The sequence below is a fragment of the Physella acuta genome, unplaced genomic scaffold (genome assembly GCF_028476545.2).
Source record: "Physella acuta isolate Inbredline_101_S28 unplaced genomic scaffold, ASM2847654v3 ptg001249l, whole genome shotgun sequence".
NCBI lineage: Eukaryota > Metazoa > Mollusca > Gastropoda > Physidae > Physella > Physella acuta.
In genome coordinates, this window is record NW_026732765.1 from 170,041 (window position 1) to 195,291 (window position 25,251).

At 35.6% G+C, this 25,251-nt stretch overlaps 1 protein-coding gene across 7 annotated transcripts in view; it reads left to right on the top strand.

The window, feature by feature from the left end:
* The first annotated feature begins 5,643 nt into the window (after window positions 1-5,643).
* Window positions 5,644-25,251, top strand: part of LOC131957475 (eukaryotic translation initiation factor 4 gamma 1) — a 35,301-nt gene continuing 15,693 nt past the window's right edge. For 6 of the 7 annotated variants that reach the window (XM_059322306.1, XM_059322310.1, XM_059322309.1 and 3 more), the window contains exons 1-9: window positions 5,644-5,748; window positions 5,898-6,032; window positions 7,380-7,420; window positions 8,353-8,402; window positions 8,980-9,138; window positions 9,532-9,663; window positions 16,190-16,450; window positions 16,588-17,542; window positions 24,924-25,021. In XM_059322306.1, the coding sequence (XP_059178289.1) occupies window positions 5,968-6,032; window positions 7,380-7,420; window positions 8,353-8,402; window positions 8,980-9,138; window positions 9,532-9,663; window positions 16,190-16,450; window positions 16,588-17,542; window positions 24,924-25,021 (1,761 nt within the window). In that variant the 5' untranslated portion in view covers window positions 5,644-5,748; window positions 5,898-5,967. The remainder of the gene's footprint in view (window positions 5,749-5,897; window positions 6,033-7,379; window positions 7,421-8,352; window positions 8,403-8,979; window positions 9,139-9,531; window positions 9,664-16,189; window positions 16,451-16,587; window positions 17,543-24,923; window positions 25,022-25,251) is intronic. The other variant, XM_059322308.1, reaches the window with a different exon arrangement.

Sequence of the window (25,251 nt, forward strand, 5' to 3'; positions counted from 1 at the left end):
TATATATATATATATATATATATATATATATATATATATATATATATATATATATATATATATATATATATATATATATATATATATATATGTCTATATATGGGGTCATCCATTAATGACTTCAAGCTTTTTTGGATGATTTTTACCCCCCTCTCCTCTGTAACACATCATCACAAAAGCCAGACCCCCACTAAAATGACATCACACCTCCGCCTACAACCCCCTTCAAAATTGCAGTTAAATTTTTCTTAAAACATTGATATTTTCCAAAATCTTGTTTGAACTCTGTCAACATAGAGCATTTCAATCAATTTGATTGCAGTTTATTAAAACAGTTTATTAGAATGTGAAATAAAAGCTAAAATTTGTTTTCTAACATTGCTTTTTTATAATACAAAAGTGTGACGTCACACCATCTGACACCCCCTCCCCCTCATCACAAAACATCACAAAATTACTAAATGTAATATTTAGATTATGCTTGTGGAATGACAATCTATATTAGATCATTAAACAGTATCAGTTGTTACTTTTTTCAAGATTTTAATACAGTTTAATTATTATTTTCTCTCTTAAAATGTGTAATTTTTCTTGACTGTATAAGATCTTTGTTTGAAAGTGATAGCTTGCTGCTCAAGAACGATAAAAAAAAATTCTCATGTTGTACTTCTACAAATGTAGTATCTGTTTTGTACATAGATTCAAAAATTCAATGATTGTTTTTTTTTCCCTTTTTCACATAATGAAATATTATGCAAAAGCAATTGCTTAATTATTGTATTTATCATTTATAAATATTGTTTTTTATATAGATTAATAGTTTTCTAATTGCATTTATGTAGTTGCTCATTGTTTTATCATTTTGTGATAATATTGTCTTAAGCTATTTCAAATAAATCTACACTTATGAAACTTTATTTTGAGTAACAATGTTGCCAGAGATATGTTAAAAATTATAGGACAAAGAGAAATAAAAGAAAATTTTCACTTTTTAAAAAAAAAATGTATATCAGTATTCTTCCAGGGTAAAATGTTCCTAATTAAAAAATGTTTAAAAAGAAATATTTTTTTCTTATTTTTTTACTGCATTTATTTAATCTTCATGGCCATGCTGTTGTTTTGAGAAAAGCACAGGTGATTGAACTTGTGTTCTATTTTTATTCTTATCATACAATTTAAAAAACACTTTTTAAAATAATTTTCTTGATGTGCTATTACAGGCTACATAAAAATCATGACTATCGGTACTTATAGGCCTTTGTGTCGGCCATTACTTAAAGATCTAAAGTGACCAATTATTTAGTGATGGATTTGTCAAAATATCTTTTCACACTTATCTCATCTTAACAAAATCCCCAATTTAAAATTGCAAAATAATTTTAAACTAAAACATTTATTAACTTTAAGAACACTGAAATTTAAAGATTAACATCATGTGTACCTAAACATATTTTTTTAAAATTAATAATATTTTAACTTAGAATGCCTTATTGATCGAATAAAATAACATGGTCTCACAGATGAAGTAATGTACGTAGAATTTTGCCGATCCGCCTTTAATTATCACCAAACCAATTGATGAAAGGCCTTGTTAATTTGGCAATACATTTTTTTATTTTGAGCTATTTTTATGATCAACATTAAATTTACCTTTGCAAGTCTGTGTGTGTTGCAATCAGTGTTTCATTCAGATTTTTTTCTCTAGGGCGCGGGGGAGTGGTGGACACTGGTTAAAGTAAATAAATATGCTACTCTCCATATAATTTTTTTACTGATTTGTTCGGGAGTTCCCCTCCTCTCGCCCCTCCCCCGCTGATATGCCAAAAAGAAAATCTGGTTACATATTAGAGGAAGGCAAAAAAGGTAGAGAAACTAGGACAAGTACTTTTTGTACCAAAAACCCGTACTGTAGTATACGCTGATAAATGCATGAGTCATAAAACTGCATGACCATCATGAAAACCTTCAATGAAGATATTGACATTTTTTTTGGGATGTAGAAACTGCGTAGGAATGCTCCGTGCAGAGGTGTAGCTAGGGGGGGGGGCGACCCTTAAGGGGGCGCCATGAGGGGTTGGGAAAAAATTAAAAGCTTATTTCAAGCTGCAATATTGAGCTATTCACAGTTAAAGTTGAGAAAATAAACAAGGCTTAATGCACAGGTCACCTCAAGTCGCTTCGACCCTACTGTTCACTATATAAGAGCAGAATCTACATCATTTGAACGTCGCGTCTTGTTGCAAACGGATGGATTTTATTCTTTGATTATTGTCTCACCTCATCTTCATAGAGGTGTGTATCACTTACAGTAAAGTACCCTTTAAACTTGACGGCCTATGGGGAAGGTGTAGTATAGTTCAGCGGTTTCACATAAAGGGACAGTGTGGTCAGTAGGCCTACTATGCCCAGCTGCTTTTATCTTACCTTTTTCCCTAACGTGAGCCATGTACCCATAAGAGCTGGATGATATCAAAGATGCCTAACGGACTCGCGCCCGAGATCCAAACTTGGGACTTCGGAGGACACTGTTAAAAGTATATATTTTCTATATAAATTATATACATTTCATTTTGTTTGGGGGAGGGGGCGGTAGACTTTCTTCGCAGCCACCCCCCCCCCCCCCCGAAGAGATGCCTGGAAGAAACTCTGCACTCAGTGAACATTGGCAAGGTCATCCTGGCCGGTTAGAGAAAGGACTGGCCAATGTGCGAAATACGTTATCAATTTTGAAATCTTCAGACATTGGCTTACTGCCTAGTGGATGCCTTTTTATTCTTCGCGGGCACTTAGTATGGTAATATTATTAATAATCCACTCAGAGTTTCTTCCAGGCATCTCTTCAGGGGGGGGGGGGTGGCTGCGAAGAAAGTCTACCGCCCCCTCCCCCAAACGAAATGAAATTTATATACTTTTAACAGTGTCCCCCCCCCCCCGCCCCCCGAAGAAAGTCTACCGCCCCCCCCCCCCCTCCCCCGCACTCCGAAAATTTCAAGTGCCGTCCCGGAGAAAAAATCTGGAAGAAACACTGAATCCACTGACTGGATGGCAGCGGCGCTTGCTTTCCAGCATTCACTATCATAGTGAAGGACGCAGGGGACATTATTTTTGAAAAGTCAGTACTTGGTCTTCGATAGATTTTCTTCGATCGCCATGTTTTTTGCATGGTTGCAAAAGCTTGTTTAACTTTAGAGATGCGCGTTTTAATGTCATTAGTGCAGTCTTCTATAAAGGTTTTTTTTTCATTGTTAAAGTTACTTTGCGAATTGTTTGATAATGTTTACAAGAGTCTTTGTGACATTTCTGAGGCTTGCATTTTCTGCTCTGGAATTGAGTCTTCCACGCATCTCTACCGCCCCCTCCCCTTGAGCGAGATGGAATTTTAATAGAAAACATAATTTTACCCGTGTCCGCTTACCCCCCCCCCCCGGAACATGTAGTCCGCCAACTCCCCCCCTTCCCGAAAATATCAAGAGGCGCCCCCCCCCCCTCCCCGGAGAAAAAAGTCTGGAAGAAACACTGAAACACTAGAAGTCGTGTCAGCCGTTACTTTGCCAATCGTTGTTTTGAAAACAGCCGTGTTGGTCAAAGACATTGTACATACTGATGAATGACTATTGTAGATAACAGCTTTTTTTTTAACGTAAACTCCTCATTTTCATTTATTCATCAATTCATTATAAATAGCAGCCAGCAGCAAGATTATAAATATAAAGTAAACTGTGTTACCAGCCATGCAGAGTTTCTTCCAGGCATCTCCTTTGCCCCCCCCCCCCCCGAACGAAATGGAGTTTATATAGAAAATATATACAGTGTCCGCCCATCCCCCCCCCCCCGAAAATTTCAAGTTCTCCCCCCCCCCCCCAGGAGAAAAAAGTCTGGAAGAAACACTGCAGCAATGTCATAGCTAGGGTCAGAGGAATTACTTCCAAAACATGTGCCTTTATTAAATCCAACAGATGAGTACAGTACAGTCGATAACCTCTGTACAATAGGGGGCCAATAGTCGCTTTCATTAACTAACGGGGGGTGGGGGGTACCGAAGTTTATCTTAAGATGAGTGCCTACACACAGTTAAAAACGTGAATTTACGCATGTTGACCAAAAAGAACTACGTTTTACTAAAGGCACTTGTGAATTATCTACTTTATAAGAGTTTAATTTTTTAATTTTGTTGTAATATAATTATAAGGGTCGACATAGCGTATATATTTAAGCTAGGTAGTTTACTAGCACATTGTGGACGAAACTAATGAGAGGGACTTGAAATATTGTTGTTGGATTGTTGTAGTCTTTTAGTAGAAAACCAGGTGGACTAGTTTATTTGCGTGGGGTTTAGGGGACATAAGATGCACCGTGGATGGTGTCAGTATTGAGACAAACCTATGCGAATCAAAGAGTGATAGGCAAATACGACATAATTTAACAAACTACCACTAACAGAAACATTTCTTACATAACATCAGATGTACATTCTCATCGGATTTTGTCAGTGCGCACGATGAACTAGCGGCCGCGGCCAGAGGCGTAAAGGGGGGGAGACATATGTCCCCGGGCGCCGACCTTACGGGGCGTCAAAATGGGTTGGAAAAATAAATTGAAAGCTTGGGGGGGGGGGAGCAAATCGAAATTTTGAGGGGGGGGGGGTGCAAATCGAAATCCTGTGGGAGGGGGGTGCAAATAGAAAGTTTGAGGGTGGGGTGCAAATCGAAAGCTTGAGGGGGGGGGGGGTGCGCCGGAAAGGGTCGCTACGCCTCTGTCCGCGGCCGATGACGGTTCAAATACGACAGCGAGTTAAAACGTATTGCTATAGTGATATCAATATTCGTCAGTCATCATTATGGATTTGGTCAAGTGTAAAATCATATTTTAATGACTCTGTTCTTTGAACATAGTTTGAAGCTGGTTGGGTTTTGATACCCCAGAAAAGCATGTATAATACCCGTCACACCGAGAATTTAAGCCCATTCCCCCCTCCCCCTCCATCCGGAGAAAAATGTCTGCACCATGTAATTTATGTTGGAATGGCATAGTGTAAAGCCACCTATACGCGTTTTTTATTTTTTTATTAAAAAAAAAAAGACAACTTAATATTTGCATAAAAATTGCGAGACTCTTAAGCTAAACTCGCTTTATTTACAAGGTTTTTATTTTCAAGAAATTTTGCTTTTACAAACAGTATAGGCCTAGTCTAGAATTTGTTTTCGTTGCCTATATTTCTAAGGATTTCTTTTACCTCCTGCTTTTAGAATCTACCTAGCAACATTAGTAGCTGTCTGACAAACTCCATTCTGTAATCAATAAACTTAAATAATATTATGCATTATTCGTAATATTTATCTTTTAACAAATATTGTTTTTTACACGATTTAGTCTATATATTTTTAATGTTTATAGATCTAGATCTACGCACATTAACCATTTGGTTTCAAAATAAAAATAAAAATATCCCACTGACCAACCGGCAATTACGATTTGTTTAGTTTCGCGCAAAACGTGAAGCTTAACGCGGAATATATAGATCTAAACGCGACGGCTACTTTAGAAAATAGACCGCTTGGTAGGATAAAAAATAAAGCAACAGTTATAACAAATTTCATCAAAATTGACATAGTTTAAAACTTTTTTTGGTAGTGATGAACTGTACAAATATCAGTCGTATTTTCATACGCTAATAATAGTAAAGAACGCCACTATGACCCGGAAGTGAAGTCCACATTACCGAATATTACCGAAGTGTATCTCCATCAGGTATAGAGTAATGGCCATATTGAAAAATTGTGCCGATAATCTTTATCCATCTGTATACATATACTATCTGTTTCAAATTTATTTTCACCGCATGTAAGTAAAATTAACATGTTTCATTGGATTCACCTTTTATTTTTTTTTCACACCAGGAGAATGTCTTCGAAAAATAGCAATTAAATTCGTCCCAGTTGAGGACTAAATTCACAAGAAATTAATGAAATGACATCAAGAGGACACCCATCTATATCACCCTCGGATCAGATACCTCAACAACAGAGACATAAGTATCCTTTAATTTGTGTACCGAGAGGGCAATTATGTTAATTCCTTATTTCTGGTTTGATTAGTTGTTACATATCTTGTTACACAGCTTTTTCATAAACATGAACCTGATGTTGCTGAGAAATCAAACTAGCTGTGTCTGTATCTAGATTTCTAAATGTAAATTAGTTTATTTTAATTTTAAATAAGTATGGCATAAGGAATTTGCATTACATTTCATACTTTGTCTTAAAAGTTAAGATCTATTGTTTTGTATTTTTAATTTGCCACGCCCCCACTTTTTACTGTCTTGGCCACTCTTCTTCTATCTATGGCTATGGGCATGGGGTCTGTTACATTTTCAGTTCATGTTCTATGTTGCCACTACCCATCTGTTTAAATAATTTAGGTACTAGATCTATTTCTAGCTTAAGTAGCTTAGATTTTGGTGATAGTAGATTTTGCACATGATTGTTTTAGGCTGCAGGATGTCATTTTATAAATTCAATTTTTTCAATATCTTTAACTTTAAAAGTTACTTCTGGTCCAAAATTTTGGTTGCTTGTAAAGTGCCCCTGCACTTAATGAACATTTCATTTTATATTTCAAATAGAAATTTCATTATTTTTCTACTAGTGCTTGACAGTGAACTTAGCTGTAATCTGGAGTTAATGTTTTGAAATGTGAAAAAATATCCTGAAGTTTTGGGCAAATCCTATAAGTCAATCTCAAACAAAAGACAAAGAAACAATATCTGCTGTGTTTGACAGATATTTTGAGGGGACAGCATGCAGGTGGGAGAGGGTGTGATTGCTAACTTAAACGTTTTGCGTTCATATCCTCAGATGATTCATGTTAGCTGTGAACAGCAACCAATTTATGAGAGTAACTCCAAAATCAATCCTCTGTTGCCATTGCAGATTGTTCTTGGTGGACAAAGGCTTTGGAAACAAATGAAGATAGAAAAGCTATAAGGCGCATAACCTAATACTTGTATTGGAGGATATCTTCTCCAATATTACAATAAAGAATGCATAGCAGATAGCTCAGACTTCTTTGTAATATAACTCTACAAAGCAACTTACTTTGAAGTCTGGTAGCTAGATAGTATTTAGACAGGGTAACATACTCAAGATTTAAAATATCTGAACGTGATTTGGAACAATTATTTACTATTCCATACTTGACAAGAAAATACAGCTTAAAATCTGAATATATAGTAGGGCCCTATGCATGATTAATAAACTATTAATTGCAATAAGTGAAGGGAAAGAAATGAGAATGATAATTCATCTCTGATGTTTATCATCTATTTAGAATTTTGATATTATAAATGTCTTTAGGGGTACATTTCCTTAACCACTATCCAGTTCAGTCTCAAACACACCACCTCCTGCACAGTATTATCAAGGTAACACTCTTTTTCATATTCTTGTTTATTTAATCTCAAACAGGGTAGTATAAAATAGGGTACCACTTTGCTTTAGGAACCATCATGTGTTCTTCATGTCTTTATTATCACATCTAAGGGAAACAGCTGTATATATACAGTATATATTAAATTGGTTTTCAAATAGTTCAGGAAGGAATTAAATGTTTACTTGACCTTTGCTCAATAGTTTCCTAGTAAGCTGATTGCTTATTCATTGTAAGAAGGTTATTCTCCTCAACAGTATAACTGCCTGAATGAGTTTAATTAAAGAGGTGGTCATGCTTGACCGAACTCTTGACCTTCCTGAGTAGACATATTGTATAGACCCTTCAAACAATAGTTAGTTAGAATGAGAGTTGTCCAGTAGCCTTGTGGCTGTAGCTTGAAAATTATATTAGGGTAAACTTATGGATTTTTATTATTTACTTATATAATAATATATATATATATATATATATATATATATATATATATATATATATAGAGAGAGAGAGAGAGAGAGCTTTCAAAAGATTTGCTTCTTGCTTATGTTTTTCCCCTATACTTTAGATATTGACCTGCGTACCTGTTATCCTACTTGAGAATCCCTTTCCTTCCTAATTAATGCAACTATAGATAAAAGCCATCTGTAAAATTCAATTTTGTCAGTATTTAATTTGAAATGCACTGGAACACATTTTATGTTACAATTTAATTTTTTTTGTAGAAAAAATGTTTATGATCTTTTGTGCAGCTAATATAATTTTATTTGCAATAGATATCTTAATTTATGAATTAAAAGTTTACAAACTAATAAGAGGATCCGTTTATTATTTGACAGACCTAAGATCCAGCTGTAAAATTTAGGTTACATCGGAGGAATGTACAAAAGAGTTTATGTACATAAGAGTTTATTTTTATTTACTTCACAGCTATACCACAGGCATTTGAATATCCTCAGCAGCCGCAGCATCCTTATAAGGTATACACTTCATAACAACTGCATATCTAACTTTTTTTTTCTACATAAAAGCTAATTTTCCATTGTTTTGTTAGCGTGGTGGACTGTTTGAATAATTGATCAAGTGATATACAATGGAGAACAATGCAGGAGTGAGCTCTCTAAACACTTATATAAACTATAAGGATTTGGATGGTAGAATCAACCTACCTAAGTTACTAACAAAAACAGGCGCATAATTTTTGGGTTACAGGGTGCAAAATGTCTACAATTGTGACAAATATCACTTTTTTTTTTAATATCTGATTACAATACTTCTTTCTATACTTAGTTTACTTGAAAGAAAATAATTGAATTTTAGTTTGTTTTAAAGTGACCTGGATATATTTTTAAATTGGCCTAAGATGAGGAATTATAAAAAAAAGTTAAAATGTGACCACCTCCATTTGTTCTAAAATGCATTTAATTTTTTTTTTGTATTTTCAATCTGTTCATGGTTATTTTTTTCGATGGTTTATTCAGCTTTTTTTAATCTGTATATTTCTTTGATGTCTTGTCAGTTCAATTACAGTCGTTAACTTTAGAATGCCTTTTACAGGCCGCCTATGGAAGTGCCATAAATGATAGCAGAACACAAGGCAACAGTGCCAGAGTTGGACCAACCCAACAAGCCATACCACAAGGAGGGAGCTTTTACCAACAAACTAACCAGGGCATGAGGAACCCGCAGCCTCCCCCCGCCCAGCCTGCACAGCAAGTAAGTTTAACTGCAATAATTTACTTGATTTTTAGTTCTTATTAAAGATTTACTGTCAAGTTGACAACAGATATCAAATCTTACATACTTCAGTAGTTTTGAATTTAACTCTTTAAGACCGTAATGTCACTCCCAACATTTGAACAGCCTACCCACTTTATTGTAATGACGCTCCCAGCATCTCTTTAAATGGTTGTTCTATTGATTGTAACCATTACATTAAAAGATGAGTCATTTTTCTGGATGGGTTCTTAAAAAATTAAGGGGAGGGGGGTGTTTAATGTGGAAATAATTCCAGTCTTAAAGAGTCAAATACTATTACGATTTAGTTATACATTTTTAAAAATGCCCACAAGTGAAATTTTTACCACACAAGCTCTAAGATAAAATTAGGCCTTGCCTTTGCAGTATTATATAAGTGCACAACCTCAGGGTGGGAGGCTACCAAGACCACCACAATTACAGTCTCCTGTAATGTACAACCCTCCTTACCAAGGCAATAATGTTATCATTGTCCCAAATATGGTAAGTATATTTTATGCATTCTTATTTAAGTCTGTAATCTCTTAGCACAGAAGAATAGTCTCAGAAGGATTATCTAGTAGCTTGTAACCAGCTTTTTAAAGTTGTGATTGCTCCACTAACATATCTTGTTCTTGAAAACCAGAATAATCGAAAATAAAAAAGACATGTTCATTATCTCTCCTGCTAGAAAGGTCTATTAACAAATTGTTAATGGGGTTTAACTTTTTACAATTTATACATCACTTCACTGGATTCTGTTTTAACTCCAGTTTTTAAAAAAGCTTATAATACTTTTGTTGTTTTAGAGTACAAAAATTAGTTAATATAGAATGGTGTTTGTGACAGTAGTATAACATGAGAAAATGGTTTAGATAATATGCAAATTGCCTTGAACAAAGCAAAGTAAACTATTTTAAACTTAGGGGAGGTAACTAAGAGGAGGCTGCTTTCACGGGGGGGGGGGGGTGTAGGGTTGGGGGAAAGGAGGGTGGGGGTAGTATCGTCCTTAACGACCTACTGATAGTGTTTTAAAGCAAATATTTTCAGTGGCAGCATTGGTACTGTCGAATTCACAAATTATGAATTACTGAGAAGTAGAAAATAAAACAACTAAAAATGGCAGCGTATATGCCGTGGGTCGGCTCGTCTTAACATAATATAAAATTTGTTCGAAACTTGTCTTAGTTAATTTAGTATTAAATAACTAGCGCACCCGTCCCCGCGTATTGCCGCAGGGTTTGAATAAAGTCTAATTTATAAGAAAGGTTTCACCAATGCGTTACCAATCCTTTACTTAGACGCGTGACATTGTTCTCTAAAACTGAGCTATTTAAATGTAAACAATGCCTGCGCTTGGATGATAAATATTGGGACACGGGTTTACCTAAACTACCCCCAAACTACTGCATGAAAACCTTGAGTGTATGTTAACCATTTACCGAAATAATGAGGTAGAATTTAGTGACTGTCCGTGTGTCAGGGACGTAGAGGGGCGCTGTCGGGTGCCCCCGATTACACAACCGCAGAGGTGCCATGTACGGCCCCTGGCTAATTAAACCAATATAGGCGCCATAGTGCTCACAGGATAACCCAGAGCGCCAAATACAGGGATGTGACTTTTCCGAATTTTAGCGGAAATCCGATTTTTCCGTTTCAGTTGCGATTTTCCTCCGCTGATTTAATTTTCGCCGAATTTTTCTGCAGACTTTCAATTTTTGTCGATTTTTTACGAAATTTTTAAAAATTAGGATAAAAAACGGAAATGTCTTTTACGGAAAGGGCCAACATGCTCATTCCACTTATTCGTATTTAAATTGACAACTACTGTACTATACTTAAGTCAAACAGACACTCGATTATGCGCATTTCTTTTCGATTGGTCGATTGCGCTAGGTCTGACAGTGCTAGATCAAGATTATATGTAGATTAAGATTCGGAATTTCGGCGGACTTTCGAATTTTTCAAAACACACTTTTTTTAGTCCAAATTTTCCGCTATTTTCAGTTTACTATTTATCAAAAACACTGGGAAAAGGTAATCTAAAATAATGCAGTTATTCAAATGAAACTGACATCTCTTAAGCCTGGTTGGCTATCGATATAGCTATCAGTATTTTAACCCGCCTAAATCTAGAGTTTCTCTCTGATTCTATTTTATTTCGCAATCTCAAATTAATATTGAAATCCTTGCAAAAGGACTAGACTAACCCGCCCCACCTCGTAGCAACGGTGGCTCTTGTGACCTCACCTTGACCCCAGGTACGTGTTCGGTACTGCTTGTGAAAAAAAAAAAAAGACGTCACAGTCAATTTCAAATAGCTGTTCCTGCAATACGTATGCTTCGTAGGCCTACAGATTAAAAGAAAAATACTAAACTCAACGTGGATGACCCCTAACAATTTACATTTATTCCAAAAAAAAATATCGATATGGCTTGGCTATCAAAATGATTAACTTTGGTTCACACGTCAGACCCTTTCTAATTTTAGCTAACCTGATCCATTTCATTTTTCCATCACATGAACCTAAAACTTTCAAATTATAACTAATCTTAATCTAGGCTCTTTACAGTTGAAGACAAATATTTTTACCAATCCAATCTTTAAAAGAATATAGAGATCTAAGGCATTAGGCCCCTATTTAAAATTGAAAACAGGAGTACATCTAGAATGTACACTAGATTAGTACAGTTTAAATTAGCTTAATGGTAAAAAAAAACTTAATTGCTACTTTTGTTCCATTGTAATTTTTAAAAAGTTGATTATAAGGTAAACATTAAATTGCAATTAGACAAGACTTTCAATGTTAAATATTTTAGAGTAACATAAACTTCTTGTATTAAAAATATTAACTTCATTAAACAATTAATTAGTACAGTAACAGTATGAAGCTGCTTAACTGCGGTATGAAGCTGCTTAACCGCGATAAAAATTAGATAAATCATTGAGTTATTATCCGAAGAAAATTTCCTAATTTTTTTCCCTGGTCTGGTCACATCCCTGCAAATAGCATCCTGAAACAATGATGCTGAATGAGGTGTTTTCTAAAGTGACACAAATCAACAGTGCAATTTTTGTTAGCAGCAAAATCGCATCCTACCAGGGCATGAGAGGACACGCCTGATTCAATTTAGTGAGCGACTGTAACGCCACAATTTATCCTTTGTCTTATCGCACTGTTTAGAACCAACGCAGGCGCCATTGCACTCAGGGGAGAGCCTAGGCCGCCAAATCGAATCGAATTCTACAGGGGCCCCTGGTTTGATATAGTCAACAATTATTGTTGCCCATCATGTCTTTATAAATTTTTTTTAAACAAACTTAGGCGCCATAGTGCTCGCAGGGGAGCCCAGGGCGCTTCGGGTCGTTCAATCTATGCGGTGCAGGTGGTTGGGCCTGTTGAAGTTTTAATATAGTAGTACCCCTTACCCGCTATGCAGGCCGCACGGTTAACAGTTGCCAAGTGCTAACATAGCCGCTCTGGAACTCTGGACGCCACGAAGTGTGTGGATGAAAATCGCACCCTCCCAGTTAAAGTCCCACAAAAACAGATTTTAATTATTTTGTTACGGAAAACTTCTCGGGAGTATTCTTATTAACTCCCAAGTTTTATAGCACTCTGATGAAAGGTGTTGAAACGCATCCGACTTAAAATAAACCGGGAATGATCTCCCCTAAACTTTCTCGAATATTCTAATATAACACTATGGGGGATGGCAACTCGGGATATAGACTTAATATAGACATAATTTTTAATCCATTTTAATTACTCAAATTTTTAAAAATAGAATATAATCTCGTAGAAAAAAGAAATGCACACCAAGTGAACGCTAAATAAAGATGTGCATAATAGTGCGCAATCTGGTTAGTACTTTATAAATTTACATGCGTTTTTTGAGAAATCGGAAATAGCGTAAATAAGTACCTCCGGTCAACGGAAATTACTCAAAATTTGACAGAAGGTAGAGAATTAGATCTTTTACTTACATATCAAATTTCATTTATCTATCTGAAATAGTACTCAAGTTATAGGCTTTTGAAAAATTCAAAGTAGAAAAAGTACCACTTCCGGTTATCGGAAATCGCTCAAAAGTTGATACGGATCTACGATTTTGATAAAATACTTATATTTGAAATTTCATCAACCTAGCTGTAACGGTACTCAAGTTATCGTGTTTACACACGGACACACACACACACAGGCATACGGACAAGATTGCAAAATTATGTTTTTCCGTATCAGTGTTTTAATAAATTCCGCAAAGTTTCATTGCGATTGGATGAACAGTGTCAAACTGCATCATACTTTTATTTTCTTATAGAGAAAGAAACAAATCTGCCGGGGCGCGAATTTGAAACTTGTTGTTGAGGTTTCTGCGAATTAAATAAGTTTCACTGCGATATGATGAGGGGTGTAGTAATGCATAAAGGACCGACAGACACACACGCAGACATACATTGCTTTTTAAATAAATAGATAACAAAAATGCTAGAAACGTCCAGGTTTTTTTTTTGGGGGGGAAATTCTTGTACTACATTGAATTGGCGTGAATAGCTAGAAATGCTTTTTGATAAAAATAATGGCTGTAGCATCATGCATTAGTAGGGAATGTGTTAATATTTGTCACTTGCTCATATTAAGGATAATGTTACAGTTACCTTTACAGGTGATCCAGATAAAGAAAAACATGAAATTTAATGTATTTGTGAAGAAAATTAAAGGTTAACGAGCCGGCCCGCGGCATATCATACGCCGCTATTTAGTTGTTGTTTTTTCTACTTTTCAGTAATTCATAATTTGTGAATTCGACAGTACCAACGCTGCCACTATAAATATTTCTTTTTACACTATAAGTAGCTAGTTAAGGACGATAACACTCCCCTCCTCCCCCCCCCCCCTCCCTCCGTTAAAGTAAACTCCACTTAGTTACCCCCCCCCCCCCCCACGTTTAAAATCGTTTCAAACTAAATTATCTGCCCCTAATCGTCACTAAACCCGGCTCTGCTTGTAAACATTTAGCCTGAACCACAGCTCACCAGACCATGTGGGGGTGGTAGGGAGCGCGCTTGCAGCTTGTTTTCTAGCGCCTCCCAGAAGAGAATTATATATATACGAGAAAAATGGCCCGTTGAGGAAGGATACAACGGGCGCTAGGCTGATAGTGCTGTCTCTTTTCTCTAAACTAAAACCACAACACACCCCCAGACGTTCTTACGCGGGGGTGGGGCTTCGCCCCTACCCGAAGAATTGTATGAAAGAAACTCTTCACGCAAACCACTTAGATTAGACAAAATTGCCTTTATATTCAATGTTTACTCGATAATCAATGACGTCATATTACTGTGTGCACTCTCCGGCTTGAGGTTATTTTCTACTCTGTGCTAAATGTGACCGCGTCATACTTCGTTTTTCGAATTACTATGCAGGTTTTTAATTTGCTTGTGTTTTCTCTAGAGCGTTCTTGTCAGACAGAGCATTCTTGTCAGATAGACAGACAGACAGCGAAACTATTAGTATTAATAGATGTCACTGACAGTCTTAAATGTGCCTTAAGCCAATTGCAAATCCAGTGCTTTCTCAGCAGAATAACACTTGCGTAATTCCATAACATGAACTTAAAAGCTTCCATTTTTACTTTGTCGTATATACGAAGTATAGAGAAAGTCTTGTAATCGTGAACAAAAAAAATCGAGATTTTTGCAAATCTCAACGTTTTACAGGTTTCTGAGTCGGAAAACATAGTTTTGCAATCTTGTCCGTATGTCTGTGTGTAAACACGATACCTTGAGTACCGTTACAGCTAGGTTGATGAAATTTCATATATGTAAGAATTATATCAAAATCATAGATCCATATAACTTTTGAGCAATTTTCTATAACTGGAAGTGGGACTTTTTCTACTCTCAATTTTTCATAAGCCTAATTCTAATTCTCTGCCTTCTATCAAATTTTGAGTAATTTCCGTTGACCGAAAGTAGTAATTTTTATTTCCGATTTCTCAAAAAACTCATAAGAATTTATAAAGTACTAAAAATATTCCGCACTATTATACACATTTTGCCTGGCGTTCGCTTGGTGTGCAATTATTTTTTCTACGATATTCTATTTTAAAAAGTTTTAAGTAATTAAAAAACATGTCTATATCTCGAGTTGCCATCCCCCGTAGTGTTATAAGAATATTCGAGAAAGTTTAGGGGAGATCACTCCCGGTTTATTCTATTATGTCATCTTGAGTGAAGGGGAAAACATTAAAACTCTAAAATTACAAGATGTTAAGGTTAACAAAACGTTAGCCAGATGGCTGACTACACAGTTTAACTCAATATAGGTGGTGCTTAAATTTAAATTCCTGTGTGTTGAATTTGAATTAACACAAACAGCAGTTTAGTGTATGTGTGTGGGGGGTATTGAAAAGTTACATTAAGAGGTAGAAATAAGTCTAAAATGTTTTTGTTATAATATGCACAGTCATTTGAATATTTTTGCTTTAAGTTTGTTTCAAAGAAGAATAAACATTGAAACAAATGTCTCAAAAAGTAATAAAATAATGGTACATTTTTAAAATTTCTCTCAACCTAAGGTTTTTAAAATCTTCAAAAGTTAGGTTTCTGGATTGGTAAAATTTGATATTTCAATCTCAAGATTCACTTGAAAAAAATAAATGGCATCCCTGGTAGGGCCTATATTCACTAGTCAAGGGCTGGTGTAGGCAAAATGTTAATCCCAAAGCGAGTCTGGTCAAATTCTTATCATTTCCCATTAGATGATTTCAAAGCAAGTGCTCATTTTAAATTACCATTACTGTTTAATGGCTGATTATCTGTAATTTAGACAGCTGTAATGTTAAAAAGAAAAGATGCAGGGAAGTATTGAAAAAAAGAGGCATATATGGAACCCAATACATGAGGATTTTTATAGGTCTTGGCATATGTATATGTATATATTTGCTAAATGTAATTGCATTTTTTTTTCTGGATTTTTATTTTTGTATCTGTAGCATAATACTACTAAACTTTAATATTTTTCAGTACGCAGCACCTTCTTATCAGAGGGTTCCATTGTATCAGCCCAACCCTGCACCAAATTATGCTGCTGGAAATATAATGTATTTTCAAAATGGATGGCCTAACCAACCATTGCAACAAACTGCGGCTCCTTTTGAACCACAGCAAAGGAAAAGGAAAGTACTTGAAATAACAGATCCTAATACAGGACGAAGTATAACTGAGGAACTTTTTAACAAAAGCCATACAAATGAAGCTGATGAACATCATGAAGAACCCCCAGCTGTAAGTATTGTGAAACCTAGATGCACGAAATTGTGTGTTTAAGTAAATTCTAAGCTAACTTCATGTTTAACTTTTGATTTTTTTCTCTAAAGTTTTAATTTAATTTTGTATAATGATTTAACATTTTGCTTTAACAGGCTACTTCCAATGAACAAGACATGCGAAAGCAGTTCACACGCCTTGTGGCTGACAGATTAAAACCACCTGAAGATTCTAGTGCTGCTGTTCCTGTAGAAAATCAAACTTCGATTGGCAGTGTTCCCACCACTGCCACACAACCTAGTCAACAATATCAACAGCCCCCTCAGCAGGTACAACAGCAACAATCTGCTATGATGCATAATATGCACCCAAGTATGAGGCCAGCTATAATACAACAGCCCCCGGCTCCTGCAACCCCTCCTGACTTGCCGGCATTCAATGTTAATGTACCTCCTCCATCTTTCCGTCAACCCACACCTCCCCAGATTTTTAACCCCCAACAGCCAAATTCTATCCATCCTATTCGAGTTCCGCCTCAGCAACAAGTTAGAAGTCAAATGCCACATGTTATAAATCAACAGTCTATGAATCCCCTTCAACAGCACTCTATACCCCAGTCTCAGCAACAGCCCATTTATCAAACTAATTACTTGCCCCAACAGCAACCCTCCCAGCCTCTCCAGCTACAAAATTCCAATCAACAGTCTGTACCCTTGACTCAACAGCCAGCTACTCAGCATCAAGCAATTCCTCTAGTTCAACCAGTGTCTCAAGCTGCCATGCAGCCAGTTCCAGTACAGCAAGTCCAGTTACAGCAGATTCCAACAGCCCATGCAGCTGTCATTGCTGAAGATGTTTTGTCTCAAAATATAATTGCTGACACCAGTGCTGTTTTTGTTGAAAAGCCAACAGTGATTGAAGCAGTACAGCATGACATTCCTACCAAGCCACCTACTGTGCTTTCCCCTCCAGTCAAGGACGAATTCATCAGTAATGATCTACAGGAAGCATCTAAAGAAAAATCTAAGATTTCTCCACCAGCTTCCAAAGAGGCAACGCCAGGTGTGGAGGAAATTCAAACTTCAGAAGAATACAAGGATGAATTGCAAGGTAGGAAGCTAGTTAGATTTTTTTTACTAGATAACACAAATGCAGTTAATCAGTGTACATTTCTCTCCAATTATTTTTTGAAGTCTCTGCTGAGTTGATATAGAGAGTTGTTGGGTTTAGTTAGTACAGTAGCGTAGCGAGGGGCGGGGGGACATGTCCCCGGGCCCCGACCTTAGGGGGTGCCAAAATGAGTTGGAAAAATAAATTGAAAGGTTGAGGGGGGGGGGTGCAAATCGAAATCTCGAGCGGGGGTGTGTGTGCAAATCGAAAGCTTGAGGGGGGTGCAAATCAAAATCTCGAGGGGGGGGGGGGTGCAAATCGAAAAGTTTGTCCCCGGGCGCCAGGAAGGGTTGCTACGCCTCTGAGTTAGTATGATGTCCCAGAGTCTTCCAAGCATTGATAAATAACTGGCTCAAGTTGAGATAAAGTTACTTTGTAGGCTATATAGACCTTTTAGGTCAAAGAAGAAATTAACATTGCATTTTTAAAGATGTAGAGCAATGTAGAAAACTTAATTTTTCCATGCCAAAGTTTAATAGGTTGCAGGCTTGTATGGCAGTTCACTAATACGGTTGAAGTGTAGCCATGTTATGGTTTTAAGTCCAAATTTTATCTGTCATTGGGACGTCTGATGGTAAAACAAAGTGATAGACTGCTTTCCTAATCCTGTAGAATGTCCCGGAGTCATCCAGCTGGGCATACAACTGACTGACCACTCTGTTTCTGTAAAGTTACCGCAGTGAATTATGGAGTTATTTATTTTAGAATGTTTATTTGATGATAAAATAATTGATGATTTTAAAAAAAAATTACAAAAGCCAGCTTTTCTTGCATTCACGAAAAAATATGTAAAGGCTAGTGATGTCACCAACTATCTCAGCTGCTTATTGGGTCAACTATAATTATTTCTTGGAGAGAGGAGATAAAAATTGTAACAACTGGAGAAAATGAGACTTTCTTGAACTCACTGTTGGGCCCACATTGGGGGGGGGGGATGTATATGTGAATCAAATGTCTCGAAAAGTAAGTAATGCCAAATTTTACTTTGAAAAGTAGCTTCAGAAATTTTTTTAGTGTTCAAAAATTTTGGGATCAAATTGAAGGACGTGATTCACTTAAAAAAATGAGTGGGACCTCTAAAAAAATGTCTTTTTTGTGGTATAATTTGTTTTAGTTTGGCAAGTTTATATTCAATGGTTATGCACGTTGAAATTAATGTAAAAAATAGCAGGGAATTTTTTTTTTAATCGCAGGGAATTTTCTGGTCAAAAAATTGTGGGGACTCTGAATTATGTTTTCCCATCCTTTTAAATGTTAATTAAATTTTTTTATGTTATTTTAGTTGGTACTTAGTAGCCTTGAAACGAGTAGTGATTAATAAATATACTACTTTTAGAAAGTCTGGGTATAAGTATAAAATACAATTACTATATTATTAATATATAATTTATTGGTTTTATCTTGCATATTTTAGGATATCTCTACTAAAACTTTATTTTTTTACCAACTGCAATGGTGGCTTTTTCTTTTACATACTGACTTAACAAAATAGCATTTAAATATTAAAGACATTAATAAAATAGTAGTTAAAAAAGAATAAAGATAAATTTCTATAATATAGAATGAAGAGTAAACTAGAATGAGAATCAAAAAGATAAATGAGAGTTTGCATAGACTCAGGTCAGAAACAGTTGGGTATCTTTTTAATTTAATATAAAATAGATTTTTAGTTACAGATGGTTTTATTGTATTAAGAATTTGTTCCATAAATTAGCACTATGAGTTGGCAAAGCTATGTCCTAGGAAAAGAGATGAGATGATGTAAAAATTAGCTCAAATAAGTAAGAAGAGTCAGTGGAATAGTTTTTATAGAAAAGTTGCTTATCCTATTTTAAAAATGGTAGCTTAGTGTTGTTGTACTTCCCATCTGCAGTATCCAGTACTCTTAAGTAAATGGGAGCAAACACCTAATAAGACGAATTTACGAATTTTAACAAATGTAAACTGTTATATTGTACGGTGCTGAAAGCTGGTGATCAACAGAGGTGGACTGGAGCAGACTACAATCTATACACATATATGTGTGGGTTTGTTTGTCTTTTATGCATTACTACATATTTCATCCAAATGCCATTAAACACTGGGAAGTTGATAATACACCTAGGAAGGTTTCTGCAAAAAAATTGAAAAAATGTTTTACATTTGAGGTGCTGCACCACTTCAAGGTGCAATTGGGTGCTCAGAGTTCCCTAGCCATTTTAGCACTTGGTATCTATTGATTGAGCATCATGCACAGACTACAAACTTCACCAGGCCTCTGCTGGCGCCTATGTTTGTTTTAAAGAATACCATACTACATTAGGCTTCTATAATAGAATCAAGTGCATCCTCAGCCCTCGTAGTAGAGAGATTGACTAACGCACACTCATGGCTTTCTTACACATGCCTGGGTGCGTCTAAATGGTTGTATAAACAACCAAGAACCCACTCCATTAAAAAAATAACCTCCTGTAGAGTTATGACACAATCTGCATCTGATTTTGTCGAACCAATCAGGAATTGGACTGCTAACCCGAAAGTCTCTAGTTTGGATCTCGGGCCCAAGACTGGTCACTGGCTCTACCCAGCTCTGATGGGTACCTGTCTCACTTCAAGGAAACAAAGGCAGTTGTGCATAGCTCTGACCACCTGTATGCCAAGGTCATTAAAACAGATGAACTCTACTTCATCGTCCTGAGTAGGAACAGCACAAAAATAAATCAGAAATTCAGATTATGGGTCTATTAAAAATACACCATTATTAAAGTAACAAGGTGTATCAGCCGCTATTTGAATTTTAATTAAACTGTACATTGAATTTTTTATCTTCATAGTAAAGCCTTTTTAGTTTCAATACAATTGTAAATCACAATTACTTTAAAGTTGTTTGACAAAGCACTGGTGGATATAGGCTAAATGTTGAGGATACTTGCAACAAGTATACCAAACAAGACACATTATGGAATCCACAAGGATCAAGTAAAAGGATACTTAAAACACGTTGCTTAGAGAAATTGTAAAAGATATGAACATCTTTGGAAGGAATTGAACAGAATAAAAAAAAATAGCAACCGACAGAAAAACATTAAAGGAGTTTCAAAAGCCGAAGGAAAAACTCAAAAACAAATAACTTTAAAATAAAATGAAACAAAAACCAAGTCCCATGTGAGTGGGCGAATAAAGTGAAATAGGTATTAGAATTCAAATTTAAAGTTCTTTAAGTCTTGAAAAGCTGTTGCCTACTGCCTTAAATTTTAAAATCAATTAATTTAAAAGGAGCACACCAAATGTTTTGTGTGTACAGCTGCCAGAATATAATTTTCTTATTCACTTGTATTATTGATCAAATTTTTTGATCTACTCCCTAAACACTTCACCCATCTTTCCTTTACCTAAAACTTGTAGTAAAAGGTTGGTCATGGTCATACAGGATTAAACTTTCCCAGCCTAGTGACTAATTTTTTTAGAATCATTAACTGTTTTTTTTTTGTTCTTTCAACTAGTGCAAAAATAAAAATGGGTGAAGCTTCCAATATTTATGGGGAGCATTCATAACCCGAGTTTTTTATAATTACTTTCTCATATACGAAGTATAGAGAAGTAATGTAATCATGCAAAAAATCGAAAGTTTCACAAATCTCGACGTCTAACACCTCCCTGCATCAGAAAAACTTAGTTTTGCAATTTTATCCGTATGCCTGTGTGTGTGTGTTGTCTGAACACGAAAACTTGATGAAGTATTATATCAAATTTGTTGTTCTGTATCAACTTTTAAGTGATTTCCGGTAACCGAAAGTGGAACTTATTAGAACTTATTCTACTTTTGGTTTTTCAAAAGCCTTTAATTTGAGTACTGTTTCAGATAGATAAACGAAATTTCACATATCACCTGTATGTGATCACACCCGCTTTATTTCTCTAATCATAGTGTTACTGGATGCTCTGTAATGTTTCCAGCAACTGTTTCCTATAAAATAAATTATTCATGTTAATTATTTTTTAATTGCTGAAAGTACAGAGCAGTAATTGTCAGTATTTACTATTTATTCTTAGTGGGTGAAGAAAATGTTACTTGCTTATTGCCCATTTAACAAAGCTCAATATTTACACGAACACCCCACACGTTTTCTATGGGAAAGAAATTAAAGCGGTCTTTTGTGTAGCCTTCATTTAAAATTGAGAAGTTGTGAATAAAATGAAAAGATTATTTTGCGTGATCGTTTGTGTGGCCATGTGATGAAATTATTTTCTGCATCTCAATGATGAGAAACCATTTTTGGAATTCCTCGTTTCTGATGGCCATTTGTATTGAAAATGTCTGCTATTTCTATAGATAAGTATAGATCTAGAATCTACTCCTGACGTTACAAACTATTTTTTTAACAGCGATTGCGTTTATTTTAGTTACTGAATTAGAACTTCGGTTTTACGCTATTATATTATATCATCTTTTAAAAGTGTATTATCCATACTGTTCTAAAAGCCCTTAGTTCTTGAACTAAGTTCAGCCTGTTGTTAAATCAAACACCACTGACGGTCTATTTTTAGTTCACATCCATGAACAACTGTTCCTTGCTATCTTCTAATCTAGGCTTCAGTTTAGCGCACTTTTGTTAGCATTGTAAATACTAGATCAAGATTCTACGTAGTGTCTGTAACTAAACACAGTATCCATTGTCTTAAGTAGAGAATGTACTTTGTGACAAAGCAATTCTACCTGACCCAGATAAGCATCCTTACTTATCTCGTATCCACCTATTACCCCTACGTTTTCGTCTTCACGTGGCTTGTGTGCCTATCATATTTGGCTCATGTGTTGTGTGCTCACTGGCGCTGCTAGCCTAGGCATCTGTAGTCAGACAGTGCCGGTGTGCGAGTGAATCATGTTCTACAAATAACGTGAAGCTGACTTTGATACACGTTTTGTAACATTGAATTGGCGACTGGCATTTACAGATACTTTTTACATTTTTTTCTTTGTACATTTACGGACGCGATACTATATCAGATCAAGTGAATAAAGTAAATGTGGCTTTATAGCCTGTTTATAAATTTCAATGAGTAGAAAAGGACACAAAGGTTGGTAGAGCATGTGGACTACTAATGATTTCGAACTGACATTTAGCTGTGCATGTTTTCCAATTTTAGCCTATTGCGTATCATCGAGGCAGACTTAGTACCTAAGCTAGCAACTTCCCAGTAAATTGTGTCGAGTCGGTCTACTGGTTCGAACACTTTCAATATTATCTTAATCTTGAGCATAGGTCAGATTAAATTGACTCGGCTATCGTAGTCTATACTATACAGGCCTACTAGCAATACAGTACTGATATATTCGACACTAATGCGTGTCAGTAAATATTCTTACTGCGACTTACTAGATCTACGTCCTAGTGGAAACTAAATTATAACAAGTAGTTGGACCGCTCATTGTTATCTTAGCATGGCTGAGATGTGTAATTTGATTATCGACTCGTTTAGACATTACTAAAAGTGTTGTTCAACAACCATAAAATTGTGATGTTTGTATTGCTAATGTTAGACATGTTCAATCAAAAAGTCTTTTAGTTTCGCCTTAGTCAAAGAGTACTTGACATTGTCACATACATGTGTATGTTTACATAGTCCAGTAAAGAGATCCGATAAACAAATAGCTTAACAAACGAGCGCCTTAACAAATCCCATCAAGATGGTAAAGGCTGCGACCAGGCTACGTGTAACAAAAGCATATCGACGCCGCTTGTGCTGGTCTCACCTTGACATTGTGCTATGTGCCTACTTTCCCCCTCGTGCTCGTTTACACATCGCGAAATGGTACATGTACTGGTATTTACCGAAGAGGCGAACTATTAGCTTTTCCCGTGAATCTGCGATATGAGATCATTGCTCTCGCAAGCATTTTTTATACATTTATCTCAATAGGGGGATACAAGTGTGTTGGTATCTAGACCTATTAACCTCTAACTGTCACAGTGCTTTGTCATTTAGCCTTTCACCTGGCTCGCGTATTGTTAACACGGCAGTTTTAGTTGTTTCGCTATTTAAAATATAGGCTATCCCATTGATACAATGCTTAGACTATACATTGCCCATCCCATTTGGTAAAACTAGGCCACAGAAATGATCCGCTCGATTAAAATTCACAAAAGGCTTCTCGTACTTTTGACAACACATTACCCGTAGAATGCCGTGGCCTAGGGCTAAAGCTATTTTCGAGCGTGTGCCTTACCAAGTACGACTTGTATTGGGGTCATCACTGGCCCTGTGCGTGATGTGTTTATAACTCTCACTTGCCTAGAATGCCGGCTTTAAACGGATGTACTAATCTATCTGAGCCATATGGTAAGGTTTCACAGTGTACAACAACGTGTTATTTTTAGCCGTTTCTGTTTCTAGTCCTTGTTTAAAAGAGAAAAATAACATTGAATTAGCTTTAGTGCAATGAACAAACGATTTTTTTACTTAAGATTTTTTCACGATATTTTTGCTCTTTTAACTAATTAAAAGAAAAATCTCAAAAAGATTTGTACTTGATCTCGAATCTAGATATAGATCTAGATCTAATTCTAGTTTAGAATCTAGATCTAGATTCTATATCTGTTTAGTGCAAAATAAAAACTTTAGAAAAAGTTGTTGATTCAGCATATCTCAACATATGTCACACTTTTGTTATACAACACTTATGTAAGATGTTAGTATTGTAAAGAAATAGAGAATTTTAAAGTATTGGAGCTATTGTATAACATAACAGTAACTATGTGCCTTCTGTAGATTAATAGCCAAATATTAATAGATCTAATATTTTATAAGAACTTTAATTATAGCCTATATAATATATAGGCCTACAATTATGTGTGTATTAATCTATTTCTTGAAGGATAATAAACAATAGATCTAAAATAATCAAACAAAATGAGCCATTTCAAACAAAATTTGTTGGCTCTTTGTGCATGTGGTAAGGCAAAATACTAAACATTAGGGTACAATTGGTTATTAGGTTGTTATAACTTATTTGTTGAGAGAAAATGTAGGTCAGGACCAAAATCTATTAATAAAATTTTGCTTAGTTAATTTGTTTAGTCCCATTGACTAATTATGTATGGTACTTGGAGGGAAATTTTTTCTCAATGCTGGTCTTGTGGATTACTTGGTTACAGGAAGCCTGGGTCTACCTTCAGTTGTAGCTGAAAAGTTTTATAAATCAACTGTTTGTTTTGGTTTTTTAAATCAATGACTTAATAAAATGTTTAAGATCTTAATCTAATGTAGGCTTTTAATGATGTATTCTAGGTAGTTAAACTAAAAAGCATATTTTTTAAAAGTGATCATGTTCTTTTCATAGGAGCAAGCCAAGCTGTCAAGGATGCTCGCAAAGGTAAAAAGAAAAAGGATTTCAATAGAAAAGAACTTGTCGGTAGTGATATGGATGCTTTTATGGATGTAAGTAAATAAGCTTTTAGTTAAAGCACTTAACTGTTACACATTGATGTTGTAAAGTTTGCTTGATTTTTATGCATTCATTTTTATACTTTTTTTTCTAGCTTGATAACATAAGCACCATTAGTGGCATAGTTCAGCTCAATAACAAAATATAGTCTCATTCTGCATGCTTCTATTCTGCTTAAAATATTTTAAGAACTCCCAATATTTTGTAGAAATGATAACTAAAT